The 14,310-nt window shown below is 40.2% G+C and overlaps 1 protein-coding gene across 1 annotated transcript in view; it reads left to right on the forward strand.

The window, feature by feature from the left end:
* The first annotated feature begins 316 nt into the window (after positions 1 to 316).
* Positions 317 to 14,310, forward strand: part of Itprid1 (ITPR interacting domain containing 1) — an 85,690-nt gene continuing 71,696 nt past the window's right edge. The window contains exons 1-3 of the mRNA XM_026401572.2: positions 317 to 503; positions 1,749 to 1,797; positions 2,115 to 2,158. Of these exons, the coding sequence (XP_026257357.2) occupies positions 344 to 503; positions 1,749 to 1,797; positions 2,115 to 2,158 (253 nt within the window). The 5' untranslated portion in view covers positions 317 to 343. The remainder of the gene's footprint in view (positions 504 to 1,748; positions 1,798 to 2,114; positions 2,159 to 14,310) is intronic.

Consider the following 14,310-nt stretch of genomic DNA (forward strand, 5'->3'; position numbering starts at 1 on the left):
CATGGGTGGATCCTCAAGTCCAATTTCTTTACTCTCCATCCACATCCCAGACTATCAAATTGAATCCTTTAGCATGTGGATGTGGCCTGGTGACTGGCAAGGCCAAGTTGGTCCCTGTTCCCCAGCTGTTGGTTCATGGAGAGAAAATAATTCTACCAACTTGAGATCAGGAGTTTGGCTCTCATGGCCGAGCCAGGCTCCCATGTGACTGTAGAGCTGGACCACTCACTGGACCACAAGCATCCTGACCTACTCCCTCGCACTGAGCCAGGCCTAAAAGCTAGTTCACTGCATCTGATTTGCTTGTGTGATTTAAGTTAGTTTGCAGAAATACCCTCTTGTGATGGCGGAGAGGCCGCGAGGACCCGACAGACCACAAGATGGTCAAGAAAAGAGCAAGAGACGGATCCTGAGGTACACCAAGAGGGCGTGGGCTCCTCTAGATGAGCAGCTGTTTCCTGGCTCTGAGGAGGAAAGTCAGAGGGTCACCATACCCCTGCTAGGTGAGAAGGGCACTCAGGGCTATTCGTAAAAGGTGCTTCTGGGGGTGGCAAAGGATGCAGGGCTTTGGGCTGGAACAAGGGCTTGGCTTTGAGGAAACCAGTGTTTCTGGCTTAATGCCAGACCATTCTATGAAATGGACACTCTGGTTTTCCACAGAGATTCAAACCACAGAGACTCTGAACAGAAGTTGACCAACTAAGGAATGAACTCTACTTCCTTTCCATTCCAGCACCCCCTCATCCCAAGTTTCAGGGACTTGAGAGCTAAATGGGATCCAAGTTTGTTTCAGGACATCATTTTATTGAAAGGTTCTTGGGGTCTGGCATGAGACATTAACAATAATGTTAATAATTTGAAGGGTGATAAATAGAAAATACTTCTCCCTCCCCTTCCTGAGATGTTAACTGTTGGATGTTTGTTTTTTTTCTTTTCCCATCAGCTAATTTATTCTGTCCTTAATGGCACCTTGATTGAAGAACAAACACACCTCTAAGGCCATGGCTTTTGGTTTGGCTGACATCTTGTGAGGAGGATAATTCAGTGCCCCAGTGTTAGGAGAAAATCAAGGGAGATCAGCCCAGGTTAGATAGTAGCCAACCAGAACAGAAATAAATATTTAATAAGAAATGTTGCCTTTATATCCTTTCTTTATGCCTTCTGACTTATCTTTTGAGCCAGTGCTAAAGATCCACCTTAAAGACTGGTGCCTTTTTAACACAGGGTGCCTTTGGCAATCCTGGGATTCTAGTGCAATTTGTCCCTGGAATGAATGCAAATTTCATTTCTAACCTGGCAGAGAACTCCTTGCAAATAAACATCACTGGCTGTCTGCCTTAGGTAAATGTAGTGATTCAATCAGGAGAGGCTCTGTGGTGATTTACACCCCAAAGAGAAAGACAAAACTCTCATATTCTTTTGCACCCTTTCTATTCACACCAGGTAATTTAAAAATTATTCTAGCATCTCTTGCTCTAGTCTGATTTATTTTTCTCTTCTTTAACATTTTCTTTAATTTTTTCCTAAGTTTCAGTCCTTTGGCAAGTTTACACACTCTTCTCAGGAAAGGATGATTATGGAAAACAGGAGGTTGTACCTTCAGGGATAAAAAATGAATATGCTTATAGAAACATGTGACTAAATATGTAGGGAATTGAGCTTTTGAGTGATGACTGGATGATACAGTGGAGTCATTTGAGCTGGTGGTGGTGCTTTAACTAACTGTGCTGTTTCTTTCTCATTTTTAGAAGATTCCAAACAGGAAAGTATCCAGCAGTGGCTAGACTCTGGATTCTTGTAAGTGTTGCTTTGTGTCTTCTATATTTCTCTTGTAAAGATCCATGACAACCATTTGGGTAACCCTGACTGGACAAGGTGGGATGCTCATATTCACTAGGTACTTGAAGGATTATCCTATTATTGCAAAAGATCTATATCAATTTAAAAGTACAAAAGAAAATGCTATTTGAATCCCTGACTGTTCACTGGTTTCCAAAGGTCCTCTTTCCATAAAATCTAACTGCATTCACACACGTCAGTTTAATTAAAAAGCAATTTCATACAGTTTGCTTGCCTACATTGTTTGACTCACAGTACTTTTGTTTTTTTTATAGTGTCTCTGTAAATGAAAACTTTCAGCAAGTCACCGATCATACTGGTAAGACAAGAGAACCCAGAACAGTTGTAGTTTGTGATGCTGACGATGAGACGTATGTGTGAACGTGTCTATGTGAGAATTATCAGAGGTTTTTAGAAATGGAGCAGACCTCAATCCTTCTGTTTGATTAGTAAGACAGACTCAGAAGGCAGAATGGGTAGTTGTCTCCTGAGCACCAGGTTAGGGACTGAAATCGGGGCTCCTGTCCTGTCATCACTTAGACTATAGCAGGACACCTGCTGGTTTCTATGAAGATGTTTGCAGGGATATAATTGTGGAAATCGTTTGAATTTCCCTTGTATTGTATTGTACTTTTATTTCTTAATCCAGCCTCTATTTTTGGTCTCAAAATTACACTTACATTTTTTTCTCTCTCATGATACATTTGTTCTAGGGAAGAACAAATGACTAAATCCTAAAGCAAACAGTGCAAGTATTTATGAGGCAAAAAAAAAAAAAGTATGACATTTGTCTTGCTGAGATTTGATAAGAACATTATAAAAAGAAAAAGAAATTTAATTACAGGTCTCACATATTTCATCTTTCATCCATGAAATTTCATATTTCATAGAATCTGAGATCCCTCAATTACAAAATGTACTTATAATTACCATTCAGATAAATTAAAATGAAAGCCTGTTGGTAAATGAAAGGCATCCTGATTTTGTATATATTAAAATGTGAAAAATATGTTTTAAAATTGATTCCATGTCATAAAGAATGCATGTGAGGAAAAAAATTGACATAAATTAGAAGTTCAATGATTAGAAGGGAAAATGATCAGTCTAGTAGTAACTAAATTTGCTGGTTTTAATTATCTCACTCACTTTCTCTATGGAGATTTTAAGTGAAGTTTGACCATTGTCTACAAAACAGCTTGTATTTATAATTTTTTTTTACTTAAAAAATTCCTCAGTTTATTATTAAAATTTCCTTCCTCACCAAGTTTTCATTTTTCTTTAATATCAAAGTTCCATGATATCTAAAGTTCCAATAAATCAGATTGAAATACCCCTCTATTCATAATAGCTCAGACTTAAGGGAAAAAAAATGCAAGAATTTAAGAAATCCAGCTGGGTATTCAATGGCCCTGAGGATGTCTCTTGCCCTGGTGCTGGTGAGAGCCTGGTTCCGGGGTCATCAGTAACTGTGTTAACATTGTCACTTCCCCCAAATTAAAGTCAAATCATGGCCTTGCTTCCTCAGAACCAGCTCAACAGATGACAAAGGCACAGATAGGATAGAACCACCTGGAGGAAAACAGGGCCATCAGCAAGGCTAAGCTCTGAGAGACCCAGCTTAGATTCGGCAGCTCTTTCATCTCCAGCAAGACTTTTAATAATAATCGAATCGCTTCTTACAAGTTTAACTGAGCCTTTCCCTTGACAAGCCCCTTGCTCATCGATCATACATTAAACTCAGTAGCTAGGATGGGAATGTGGCTAGTTCTCATTTCTGCTTCACAGATGAAGAATCTGGGCACAGAGTGGTCTAGGGCCATGATTTTTGGTCACAGCTGGTTAGAGGCAGGTGGAGGAACTGGAGGCCCAACCTTCCATGAGCCCCTCCATGCACTGGCCTCGGCCAGGATGCAAGAGCTGCACACCGAGCTCAGGGAAGCCCAGAGTCACCTGGGAAATGTGGGTGTGGGCTCTGTATGGATAACTGGTCACCAGAGGTCATGGAAAGGGTATCAGGGAGAAAAATGGTGGTAGATGGTAAAGGAAGTTCAGAGGAAGAAAGGTGTCACTACTGGAGAAATTATCCTGCCAAAACTCTTAAAATCCTGATAGGATGCCAAGTGAACATGCAGAAAGTTATCAGGGCAGCCAATAACAAATGAGTTCTAACCTGATGCTTAAAACACAAGAAATTTATTCTCTCAAAGTTATGGAGGCTGGACGTCCAAAATCAACGTGGCAGCAAATCATTCTTCCTCTGGAGAATCCTCCTCTGTCTCTTCTCATTCCTGGTGGCTCCTAAAAATCCTTGGTATTCCTTGATTTGTGGGTGAATCATTTTGTTCTGCCTTCACAAGGCCTCTTCTCCCTGTGTGAGTTCTCTTCTTCTGAGAACACAGGTCATTGAATTTAGGACTCACCCTAATCCAGCATGAACTCATCTTAACTAATCATACCTGTAAAATCCCTATTTCTAATTAAGCCCATCTTTAGAGGTCCTGGAAGGAAATCAAATTTGGGGGAACATTACTAAACTCACTGTAAGTGGAATTTATTCTGAGGCTTCTTCCTCATTGATTATTTCTGAGGCTTGGCACATGGAAGTGGTATTAAGAGCCAAAGGTCTTATCAACTCAGTTCTAACTGGATACCTTAAAATACAAGAACTTATTCTCTCATAGTTATGGAGGCTGGACGTGCCCTCCATGGAAAGCATTCTGCTGGGCCTATGGGCCCTGCACTGGGCCCAAATAAAATGGCTTCGGTGGTTCTGTTCCTGGGTTTCTCCCGAGTCCTGTGATGGTCAAGATGAGACCTCAGTCTGTTATGGTGATTCTTTGGCTTTTGTGCTCTTGTATGACTACCTATGGTCTCATTTTTATTAAGCTAGCATCTAGTTGACCCATTTTATACCTCATTCATCACCCTGTGCTAGGTAAAGCCTCTAACCTTTGGCACTTCAGCCTCTTCATCAGCAGAACTGAAACGGGAAGGAAATTAATATGCATTGAGGGTGCACATGCTAAGTTTTTCCTGCATATTGCTTCATTTACCAGAACCATATCCTGAGGTGAATATTACTACAATTAAATTTTTAAAAAAATATTTTCTGAATTGTAGATGGACACGGTATCTTTTTTTTTTTTTTTTTAAATCTGGGGATTGAACCCAGTGCCTCATGCATGCTAGGCAAGCCCTCTACCACTAAGCTACAACCCCCTGCCCCTACTATGATCAAATTTTGCAAGAAGAAAAAAGAGACTGAGAAAAGTTAAATACCAAAGTAGTTCAATTAAAAGGTAAAGGAATTGAGATGTGAACTTGGACTGGTCTGTCTGTATAGCCTCTTGCCCTCTCAAGAAAATCAGTGGTATTTACTATACACGTCACACATGGCAAGACCTGAGAGCCCCAGCATCCTTGCCGAAAAGTCAGAGCCCCACGAGCAACGGGAGAGAGAGAAGGAGCCACTGGCACTGTCTCCAAAACTTCTCAATCGAGTGCACCAGCTCTCTGGGATCACTACATGGTCCTGAGTTTAAAAATTTTATATGGGACAACACTACTTTTTAATGTCAATCAAGTGTCTATGGAAATGCAGAATGATCACATCTAGATCTTAAAATTGAAAAAAAGAAACATTTATCAAGTTGACCAATAGGTACAAACTCGAGGAATAAGTTCATGAGCCCTGATGTGTAGTATGGTGATTATAGTTAACAATCCTATATTGTATACTTTAAATTTGCTGAGGGGGTAGATTGTAAGTATTCTTGCCTGAGGATAAAAGTAACTGTGTGAGGTGATGGTTTGTTAATAAGGTTGATTGTGATAATCATTTCACACTATAGATTACACATACATATATGTATATACCTATATATGCACATACACATCAAAATACATTGTACACCTTGAACAGATATCATTTGGTCAATTATACTTTAGTAAAGCAGAATAAATATATCAAGTAATTCATCTGGAAAGCTCTAAGTAGTCATTTTGCTTAGGTTTCAGAAATTTTAAATTAAAAGAAACTAAATTCTTATGAAATTTGATGTGATTGAAAAACTAATGCTTGAAACACTCTATGGTGATTGTCTTTTTCTGATACTGTGTTTCAGATCTCCATACAGTCTGGACTAAAATAATGATTATATAAGTACTATGATTAGTGATTCTTATTAATTATCAAATACTTATTGTGTATTTTAAGACTATTTCCAAGTACACCTCAAGCAAAACAGCAGGATGACTAACTTTATTAAATACTGAGGAAGTTAGATATTCAGAAAGGTTACAGGATTTGCCTAAAACTACACACCAATGAAAGATAAGAGACATGATTTGAATTCAAGTGTGTCTGATTTCAAAGTTCATGCTCTTTCTATCAGAAACTAGTATGCCTTTCAACTTCACTAGCTGGAAGTTGGTGTAAATCAACTAATATGCCTCTAAACTGCACTAATGGTAGTGGATGTAAATCAACTACCATAAATTTTATCTCCAGCTTGTCCTTACTTGTGTGAGTCAATTTGGGGTGGCAGAAAAGAACTCTCCCTGAATTTAAGATTTTATGCTGAGACATGCTCCAAAGTGTATTCCATTTAAACCTACATGTACATAAAGTAGATTTTAGTTCAAAGAAAAATTGATTAACAACAGTTCTAAAAGTAAGAAAGAGGTTCGATACTATTCTGAAATTAATCTATAAATAACTCCTGTAACTCAAATTTGTATTATGTCTCACCATTTTGCAAGTTTCAATTATGTTATTAAAAAAAAAGTTGTTTCCCAAGTTTGGGTGGATTATTGCTACTATCTTGGTATCACAGGATCTTTCTGCAAAATGACTCCAGGAGAATTTCTGGAAGCCATTAGATGTTACAGGCATTTTCATGAATGAGTCCCCTTCACTGTCACTTATGGTACTCCAATAGAAACCTCTTTGGCATTACCTCATAGAAAAGTTGTCTTAACACTTCCTAAGCATCCTGTTCTTCTGCTCCCCAGGGACCACCATCATTGCATTTGAGCCCTTACACTGCTCTATTTCTTGCAGAATTTGTATAAATGCTCATTTTCATTCTACTGCCTGACTCTATCACCTGGGGATTTAGGCAGTGGTACTAGTGTTTTATGTTACATAAAATGCATGAAGGAAGTAATCTTTCAGCTTATTCCTGCAGTCCATATTTCTCCTCACACCTTTGACTTAGTCTGGAGACTAGAGAACAAACATGCTGTCCACTCCATTCCCTGCACACAGGCACAATGGTGCTGACAGATCCCCTTTTGTTCCATTCTTCAGTTTTTAGCAAATACATATAAGATGACCCTACAAACTAGATGCTCCTTTAGGATTGGAGACAATGAAGAAAATAAATGTGGTGCTAAGATAGACAATAAACAATTAAGTAAACATGTAACAGCCAGGAACAGGCATCGGGGAAGGCATTTCAGCAGCTGCCTGAGAGAAGTGAAAGAGAAGGACATTTGCTTCTCTGGGGGAACTGGACTGTTCCAGGCACAGGAAACAACATGAGCAAATGCTGTGGGGTTGCAACATGCCGTTTGTATTCCAGGTAAACCAAGGAGGCTAAAATGGCTGTAGCTCAGTGAGCAAGGAAGAGAGTAGCAGGCCAGAGTTTAAACAATTAGCTAGAGCTGGTACAGTGACACATGACTGTAATCCCAGCAGCTTGGGAGGCTGAGGCAGGAGGATTTTAACTTCTAGGCCAGCCTCAGCCACTTAACAAGGCACTAAGCAACTTATTGACACCTTGTCTCAAAATAAAATATAAAAAGGGCTGTGAATGTGACTCAGTGGTTAAGTGCCCCTGGGTTTAATTCGCAGTACTCTCCCCCCCAAAAAATTAGCTAGAAGCAAAATAATTTAGGGCCATATATAGCCCTATAAATACTTTGACTTTTATTCAGCATGACTTCTTGAAAAAAATTTAATTAAAAGGAGTAGTATGATCTTGATTCTTTTCTGCTATCTAATTGGCTACTATTTGGAGAACAGACTCCAGGCAGTGGGGAGCTGGAAAAGGTAGAATCAGGAAGCCCAGTTAGGAGGCTAATAAAATAATTCAGAGGAGAGAGGATGGGGACTGACAACGGGGCACTAGCAGTTATTATAGAGAGAAGTGTTGGATTCTGGATTATTTGGAATTTAGGATAAAATATGTTGATGGATTAGATGTGGGGCATTAAAGATAGGAGAAGTCCAAGGGGACTCTAATGATTTTTTTTTCCCAGGCATCTAGGAAGATGGATGGCCATTTACTGAGATGGGAAAAACAATATAAGAATCAGCCTTGGGGTAAGAGATGAGAAACTCAGTAAGAGAAACTCAATGTTAGACATGTAATGATTCAAATGCTTAATAGATATCCAAACAGATACTATCAGGGAGGTAGTCAGAAATGAAAATCTGGAGTTAAGGGAAAAATGACTGGTCATTTAGATGGTGTTTAAAGCCAGAAGATCAGATGAGATCATCAAGCAAGTAAGTATAGCTGGAGGAAAGGCCAGGAAGATATGGGGAAAAATAGCAAGAGAGAAGGAGAAGGATTGTATCATGAGGTCCACAGAGAACCAAGAGGAAAGAGTCTGGAAGGAAAGTTGGTGTGTCAAAGAGGGAGCGATCAACACCATCAGCTCCTGATCATGGTTATAGATGAAGAGGAATGACAGCTGGCCCTCAGGTTTGGCAGTAGATGCCATTAGTGACCTTGAGAAGATTTGTGTTAGAGTAATGCTGGGGAGAAAGCCTACATGTACAGCCTTCTCATGGGAATGAAAGCAGAAGAAGTGGAGACAGAAAACTACTCTGAGAAGTTGCCAGGTGAAAGGGAGCAGTGAAATGAAATTATAACTGCAAGAAAGGAAGACAAATGCAGATTTTCTCTTTGTTGTTGTAAAGGGGTAGGAGTTCTTCCCAGATTGTAGATTTTAACCCCTTGTTGTACATATGATTGACACGGGTTTGCTTTCACAGGTGGCTGCCCAGCAGGCGTACAGGATAATAGGCATGATCAGTGAGTGAGATGTACTAACCTGCTTGGCGCCTCTGCCTGGCCTTCTGTGGGACAAGCCTGGGCTCCCCTCTGGGACCTCTGCTCTTAGGGCTTTGCGATCTCTTCCAAAGAAACATTGCTCACCCAAGCTTACTTGCTGCAAAAATTATTTGGGTCTTTCCTTTTAATGGTGCCAACCTTCCCTTATACCTTCTTCCTATGTTAATTTCAATCACTGCTGAAGACTGTATGGGTGCCCCTGCTCATATCCCAAGTCAGACTAAAGAAATTCCTGAAGGATTCTCTTCTTACTTCTGCACTGTCTTCTGGTGAACATTAGGGCATTTTAGCTGAGTGCTCTCACAGCCTTCTTTTTAAATATCCCATAGAATTTGCTGCTCAGGGTACATGGATGACTTACAAGGAAGAGCCTCCTGGTCATCTTTCAACTGTTTTCTCTTTTCCCTTTCCAAGAATCCCCACCACTGAGTGCAGAGTAACTCTGCTTAGTGCATACCAACTGCACAAGCAGTTGATTCTCAGTTTGGTCACAGTCAAGATCCACAAATCTTCCTACAACCATAACCATAGGATATTCAGAGCCCCTGTGGGATCCATCATGGTGCTCTAGGGATGATGGCCACGGGTGCTAACATTCCTCTTCCCAGGCCGCTGACTCGTTCTTAACCTCATACTCTATCTAAGTATAAGCAAACCCATAGAATGTATCCTGTTTGTGGCAAACTTGTTCACATCACCAGAAAACAAATTAAATATCAGTACTACCCAACAATAAGAGTACATGGTCATTACAATGCAAAGGTAAGAAGCATATAATGAATGCATGCTTCAACACATAGGTTTATATAATTGGCACTGGTTTAACAACTTATCCAAGCATCATTATAAGTGAAGTACTAGAACTATCTCCTACAACAAAAAAAGGCAGTTTGGCTCAAAGCTCTGCTTGGTGCTAGTTACTACTTGATGGGTAACTAATTTATTTGTCCTTTTTTTGTTTTTTATTTTGTTTTCAGTATTCAGAAAAGAAGAGTAAAATTCATTTCCAGGAGGAATGTATTAAGTACTAAGAACTTAGAAAATAAAATTCTAAAACCCGTGCTCTATATCATAAGAAAAGGTCAAAATAAATCCAGTTAAATAGACTAAATGTCCCCTTAAAGCTTCTCAAGAGAATATGTCTAGAGCAAAGACCTGTACTAGGTGAAGGGTACAAAAATGTAGAATATGAGACTTATACTCTCAGGAATGTCACTCACTTTCTAGGATCATCCCAATTCAAATGTAACCTACACCAACTTTTCTACAAAACCTTCTCCTCTTATCTCTTTTCATTGCACTCCTGGTTCTTGACCTTCCTTCATCTAACTCCTCTTGCCTTAAAGTCAGCCCCATTCTGATAACTTCTCACAATTCTCTGGAGGCCTGAACCAAGCCCCATATTCTCTATGAAGCCCTCCCTGACTTCTGCACTGAGACACGATTTCTCTTCTGAACACCCCTAACATCTATTCTGGGTTCTAATCAAGAGGCAGTTCTTCTGTGCTGCCTCACATTATGAGGGATATGATCTTTCTCCCTGAAAACAGCTGTGATCCCTGCTAGTGTAGGAATCGTCTCTCTCCAAATGTACCAAGGCTAGTCAATAAAAGAATCTTGGTAGAACAAAATGAAGATAAGGTTGTCAGGTTGAGAAATCTCAGAAGTGAGATTTGAGCTAACCAATCAGAAAAAAATAAAGAGGCAGAGCAAAAATGTTTAATTTGGTGGAAATAAAAGAAATTTGAACAAAATGAGAAGAAACTAAACAGGTGTGGGAAAGTAATCAAGCTGGAGATCTGGTTTCAGGCTAGAGAACAAGGGTAGAACTTTCTCTGCTACATAGGGTGTGGTCAGATTATAAATGTCTTTAAAATCCAGAATGAAGGAATCATGCTTGATGTCATAGGACTAGGATGGCACATCTCTAGTTCCTCTTCAAATGGATAGATAGTTGTAACCAGAATGAGGAAGATTTGGGTGGAGGATCTCTGTTCCCCTGAAAAAGATGGCATGAATAATTTAGGATAATAATTGCAGGAAATCATATGTTACCACATCTCTGTTGTGGTGAGTTCTGAACTCAGTACAGTGAGGAGAGAAATGGCAGACCTTGGTGCTTATCTTGGCAAGGGGAAGAAGGTGCACATGTTGGGAAGAAGTTACAGGACTCAGGTTTGAGCTGACAAGGACTTATACTGGGCTTAACAGTGGAATGGGGAAGAAGAGTATCACCATCTCAAAAATAAACAGATACCAGGTGGGGTATGGGGAGAAGAGACCAGCATTCCATTTGCTTTAAGGTTTTGAGCATGAGAATCAGGCAGAATGTAAGAATCTCATTTTGTAAGAATATGGGCTAATAATTTGCCAATGGAGACAATACACTGCTGACTGCCTTTACTAAGTATCGTGGTCATGCAGTAGTTAAATATGCAGAAAGCTGCAGAATGCTATTATTTTAGAGCCCTGCAAAAATGTGATTTGATTAGTCTATTGGACGATATTCCAAAGAACCAAATGTCTTCCATGAATCAGTCAGAAATGCTTAGGAAAACCAAAATAAAAAATGCTTTCTAAGCCAATAAAGGTGCTAATTAGTGCCTTCTGCATATCTAACTACATCTTCTCCAGTAATACATTTTGCAGGGTTAAGTGCGGTATCTGCTGCTTCAGATGGCAGAAGTCCGCCTCACAGTCGGGAGGGTGGCTAGAGACTCAAGCATCTAGAAGGGAATCAGAATTGGAATTTTAACCCATGGAATGGGATGTACTAGATAGAGCAGGGACTTTTTTCTCACTTTAATTTTCCTCTAAACCGATCCTTAGGAAACTTGGGGATAGCAGGACTTAATTTGTAATTTTTTTTCTTCCTCCCCCAGTGCTTTTAGAAAATAAAATCTGGTTTTAAAATTTTAACAAGGGTATCCCAGAAGGAAGAAAGAGGTGAAAATATCAAACCCAAGCAATTAGAGAAGTGAGTGTGAAATTGAGAAGGGCCTAGCTAGCAGAGCTTTGTGTGGGAGACACAGGTAGGCATCCAAGGGTCCCACCTTCTTCGTGGGGTATCCCCAAGCCTGATGCCTGCAGAGGCCTAAGGAGATCTGGGGTAACAAGGGCAGTTTGTCTGTCCTGGCATGGCCTTCCCTTTGTATCAGAGTCTTGCTCTAATCAGAAGCTTCCAGGAACGGGCAGGTAATCGCTAATGAACAAAGCAGGTAAGAGGGAGACTGCGGAAAATTGGAGAACCCACTGCTTTTAACAGATTGCTGCCCCGAAGACACCTGGGCCTGTAATGCTGGCTTTTCCAAGTTTTTAGGCAAATCTAGGAATCCCAGTCTCTGTGAGAACTGGCACATTGTGGGCTATCAGCTTCTGTGTCTCTGTTCAAGTTCATTATTGAAAACAGGCCAAGGGAAACAGGACCTGACCCCAACAAACCAATTCTCAGGCTCCAGGCAGTTTACCTTACAAATTAGCAAACTGGGAAAGAAAGAAAAAAAAAAAAAAAAAAAAAAAAAAAAAACCTCTAACAGACAAGGAATCACAGGCAAAAACAAAACCTCTTTTAACAGTCAAGTTTCTGCTCTGTGCAAGACTCTTAGCTGCCAGAATCCAAATGCCGAGAAGGCCAATCACTGATTCCCCCATAACCAAGAAGTCAGCACACAGAGACACCGTGAAAATAGCACTTGGTCTCCGAGGACCTAGAGAGCCAAGGAATGTAAAATGGAAATCAACCAGGGAACCTAATTAATTTTTGATGATTTTATCACAATTGAAAAAATCAGGCTCATCTTATGAATGTTTCAAAAATTATACCAGTTTTCCTTGGCTTGAGTTTCTCTAAAAAATCTAAGCTTGGCAGCAGAAAAGGCTAATGTCTGAATGCATTGGCTACAGATAGACATTTGTGTCATTTTCAGCAAGATCAAGAAGAAAGAGGAAAGGGGTGTAGGAAAGAATATAAATGCTGTATTTCTTCATCAGTGATGATGGGGTTCAGGTGAGGGGGCTAACATCCCCTAACTGTTGCTGATGGTGGGGGAATGGGACACAGAATGTTAGCTGTGGGGTATAGGGGAGGAAGGTCCTTCTCCCTGCTTGTGCTAAAACCCTAAGACTTTCATATATGACAGAAACCCTCCACTGTGATCAAGCCAATCCACTTCTCACTTCCTAGACAGCACCTTGCCCTTGGACCTTCTTTTCTCCTGGATGAAGCTTATGGTTTCCTGGCTACCAAAATTGCTTGTAACAACAGTGGCAGGGGCTAGGGACGTGATCCACAGAGTGCGGCTGGCAGATTTGTGTGGACTCTGGGATCCATGAAGAAGTCCTGAGTGAAAGCCTCCAGATCCTACATGACTAGATTTTTTTCTGGATGACAAGATTTTCTGCAGGGCTAGGGTTTTGGAAAGTTCAGCAAGGCTGAACTAACTCTTCTCATCAATATCTGAAAATGGATCATTTCCTCTATGACAGTTTGAGCAATTCATTATGGTCACCGTGGCAGGTCCCTGGCCTGGACATGCTTGTTTGTTCACACTTTTTAAGAACCCCAGAGCAGTAGCAGACAACTGGAAAAGATAGAGAGAGTAATGAGGACTGTGGCACCAGCAGAACCTGCAGCCAAATGGCCAGGACTGTGGGAAATTTTAGGCAAGGAACACTGATCAGAAACTCTCCAGAATTCTCCAGATGAGCTCACTCAGGTATAAATGTAGGCTTATTTTATGTGTTACATGCAATGCTATAGTTACAGGTAGTGCTGGTTAAGAAGGTGGGGGACAGGGGAAATGGGAAATTTTTGTTAGGGAAATAGGAAATTATATTTATCTTACCTTCTGTTTGGGCCACTTATTATTTATTTCATCTTGGTATCAAGTCATTACAAATAGTTGCCTAAAAATTATACTGTGCTTGGATCGATGACATTAATGAATAGCAAAAGCTATTCTTTCATGTGACATCTTCAATCAACTGGCAGTGGTTTTATGAGTTGGAGTTGTGCTGAGACTGGGTTGGGTTCAGTAAGCAACTGTGTTGCAATGGATTAGTAACGCCCAGAAGAAAGACCTGTGTCTGGAAGTTGTCAAATCTTTCTCCTGGAGGTGCCTCACAGGGTCAAGGAAGAACAGAATGAAAGAAGGCATGCCCTATAGTATTTTATATTCCCCATAATGTTTTATATTCCCTATAATGTATTTTCTTAAAGTTGTTGACATCTGAAATTTAGGTGCAAGACCTGAAATTTCTGTTTTTCTCAACTACTCACTCAGGAAGTTTAGTCTAAACAAAGGGTGGCAAATACACTCCATCTCACAAGACAATCCCAATCAGGTGTTGGTGACTATTTTGAGAGCCTATCCAGGCTCAGTGAGAA

The sequence above is a fragment of the Urocitellus parryii genome, chromosome 3 (assembly GCF_045843805.1).
Source record: "Urocitellus parryii isolate mUroPar1 chromosome 3, mUroPar1.hap1, whole genome shotgun sequence".
Classification (NCBI taxonomy): domain Eukaryota; kingdom Metazoa; phylum Chordata; class Mammalia; order Rodentia; family Sciuridae; genus Urocitellus; species Urocitellus parryii.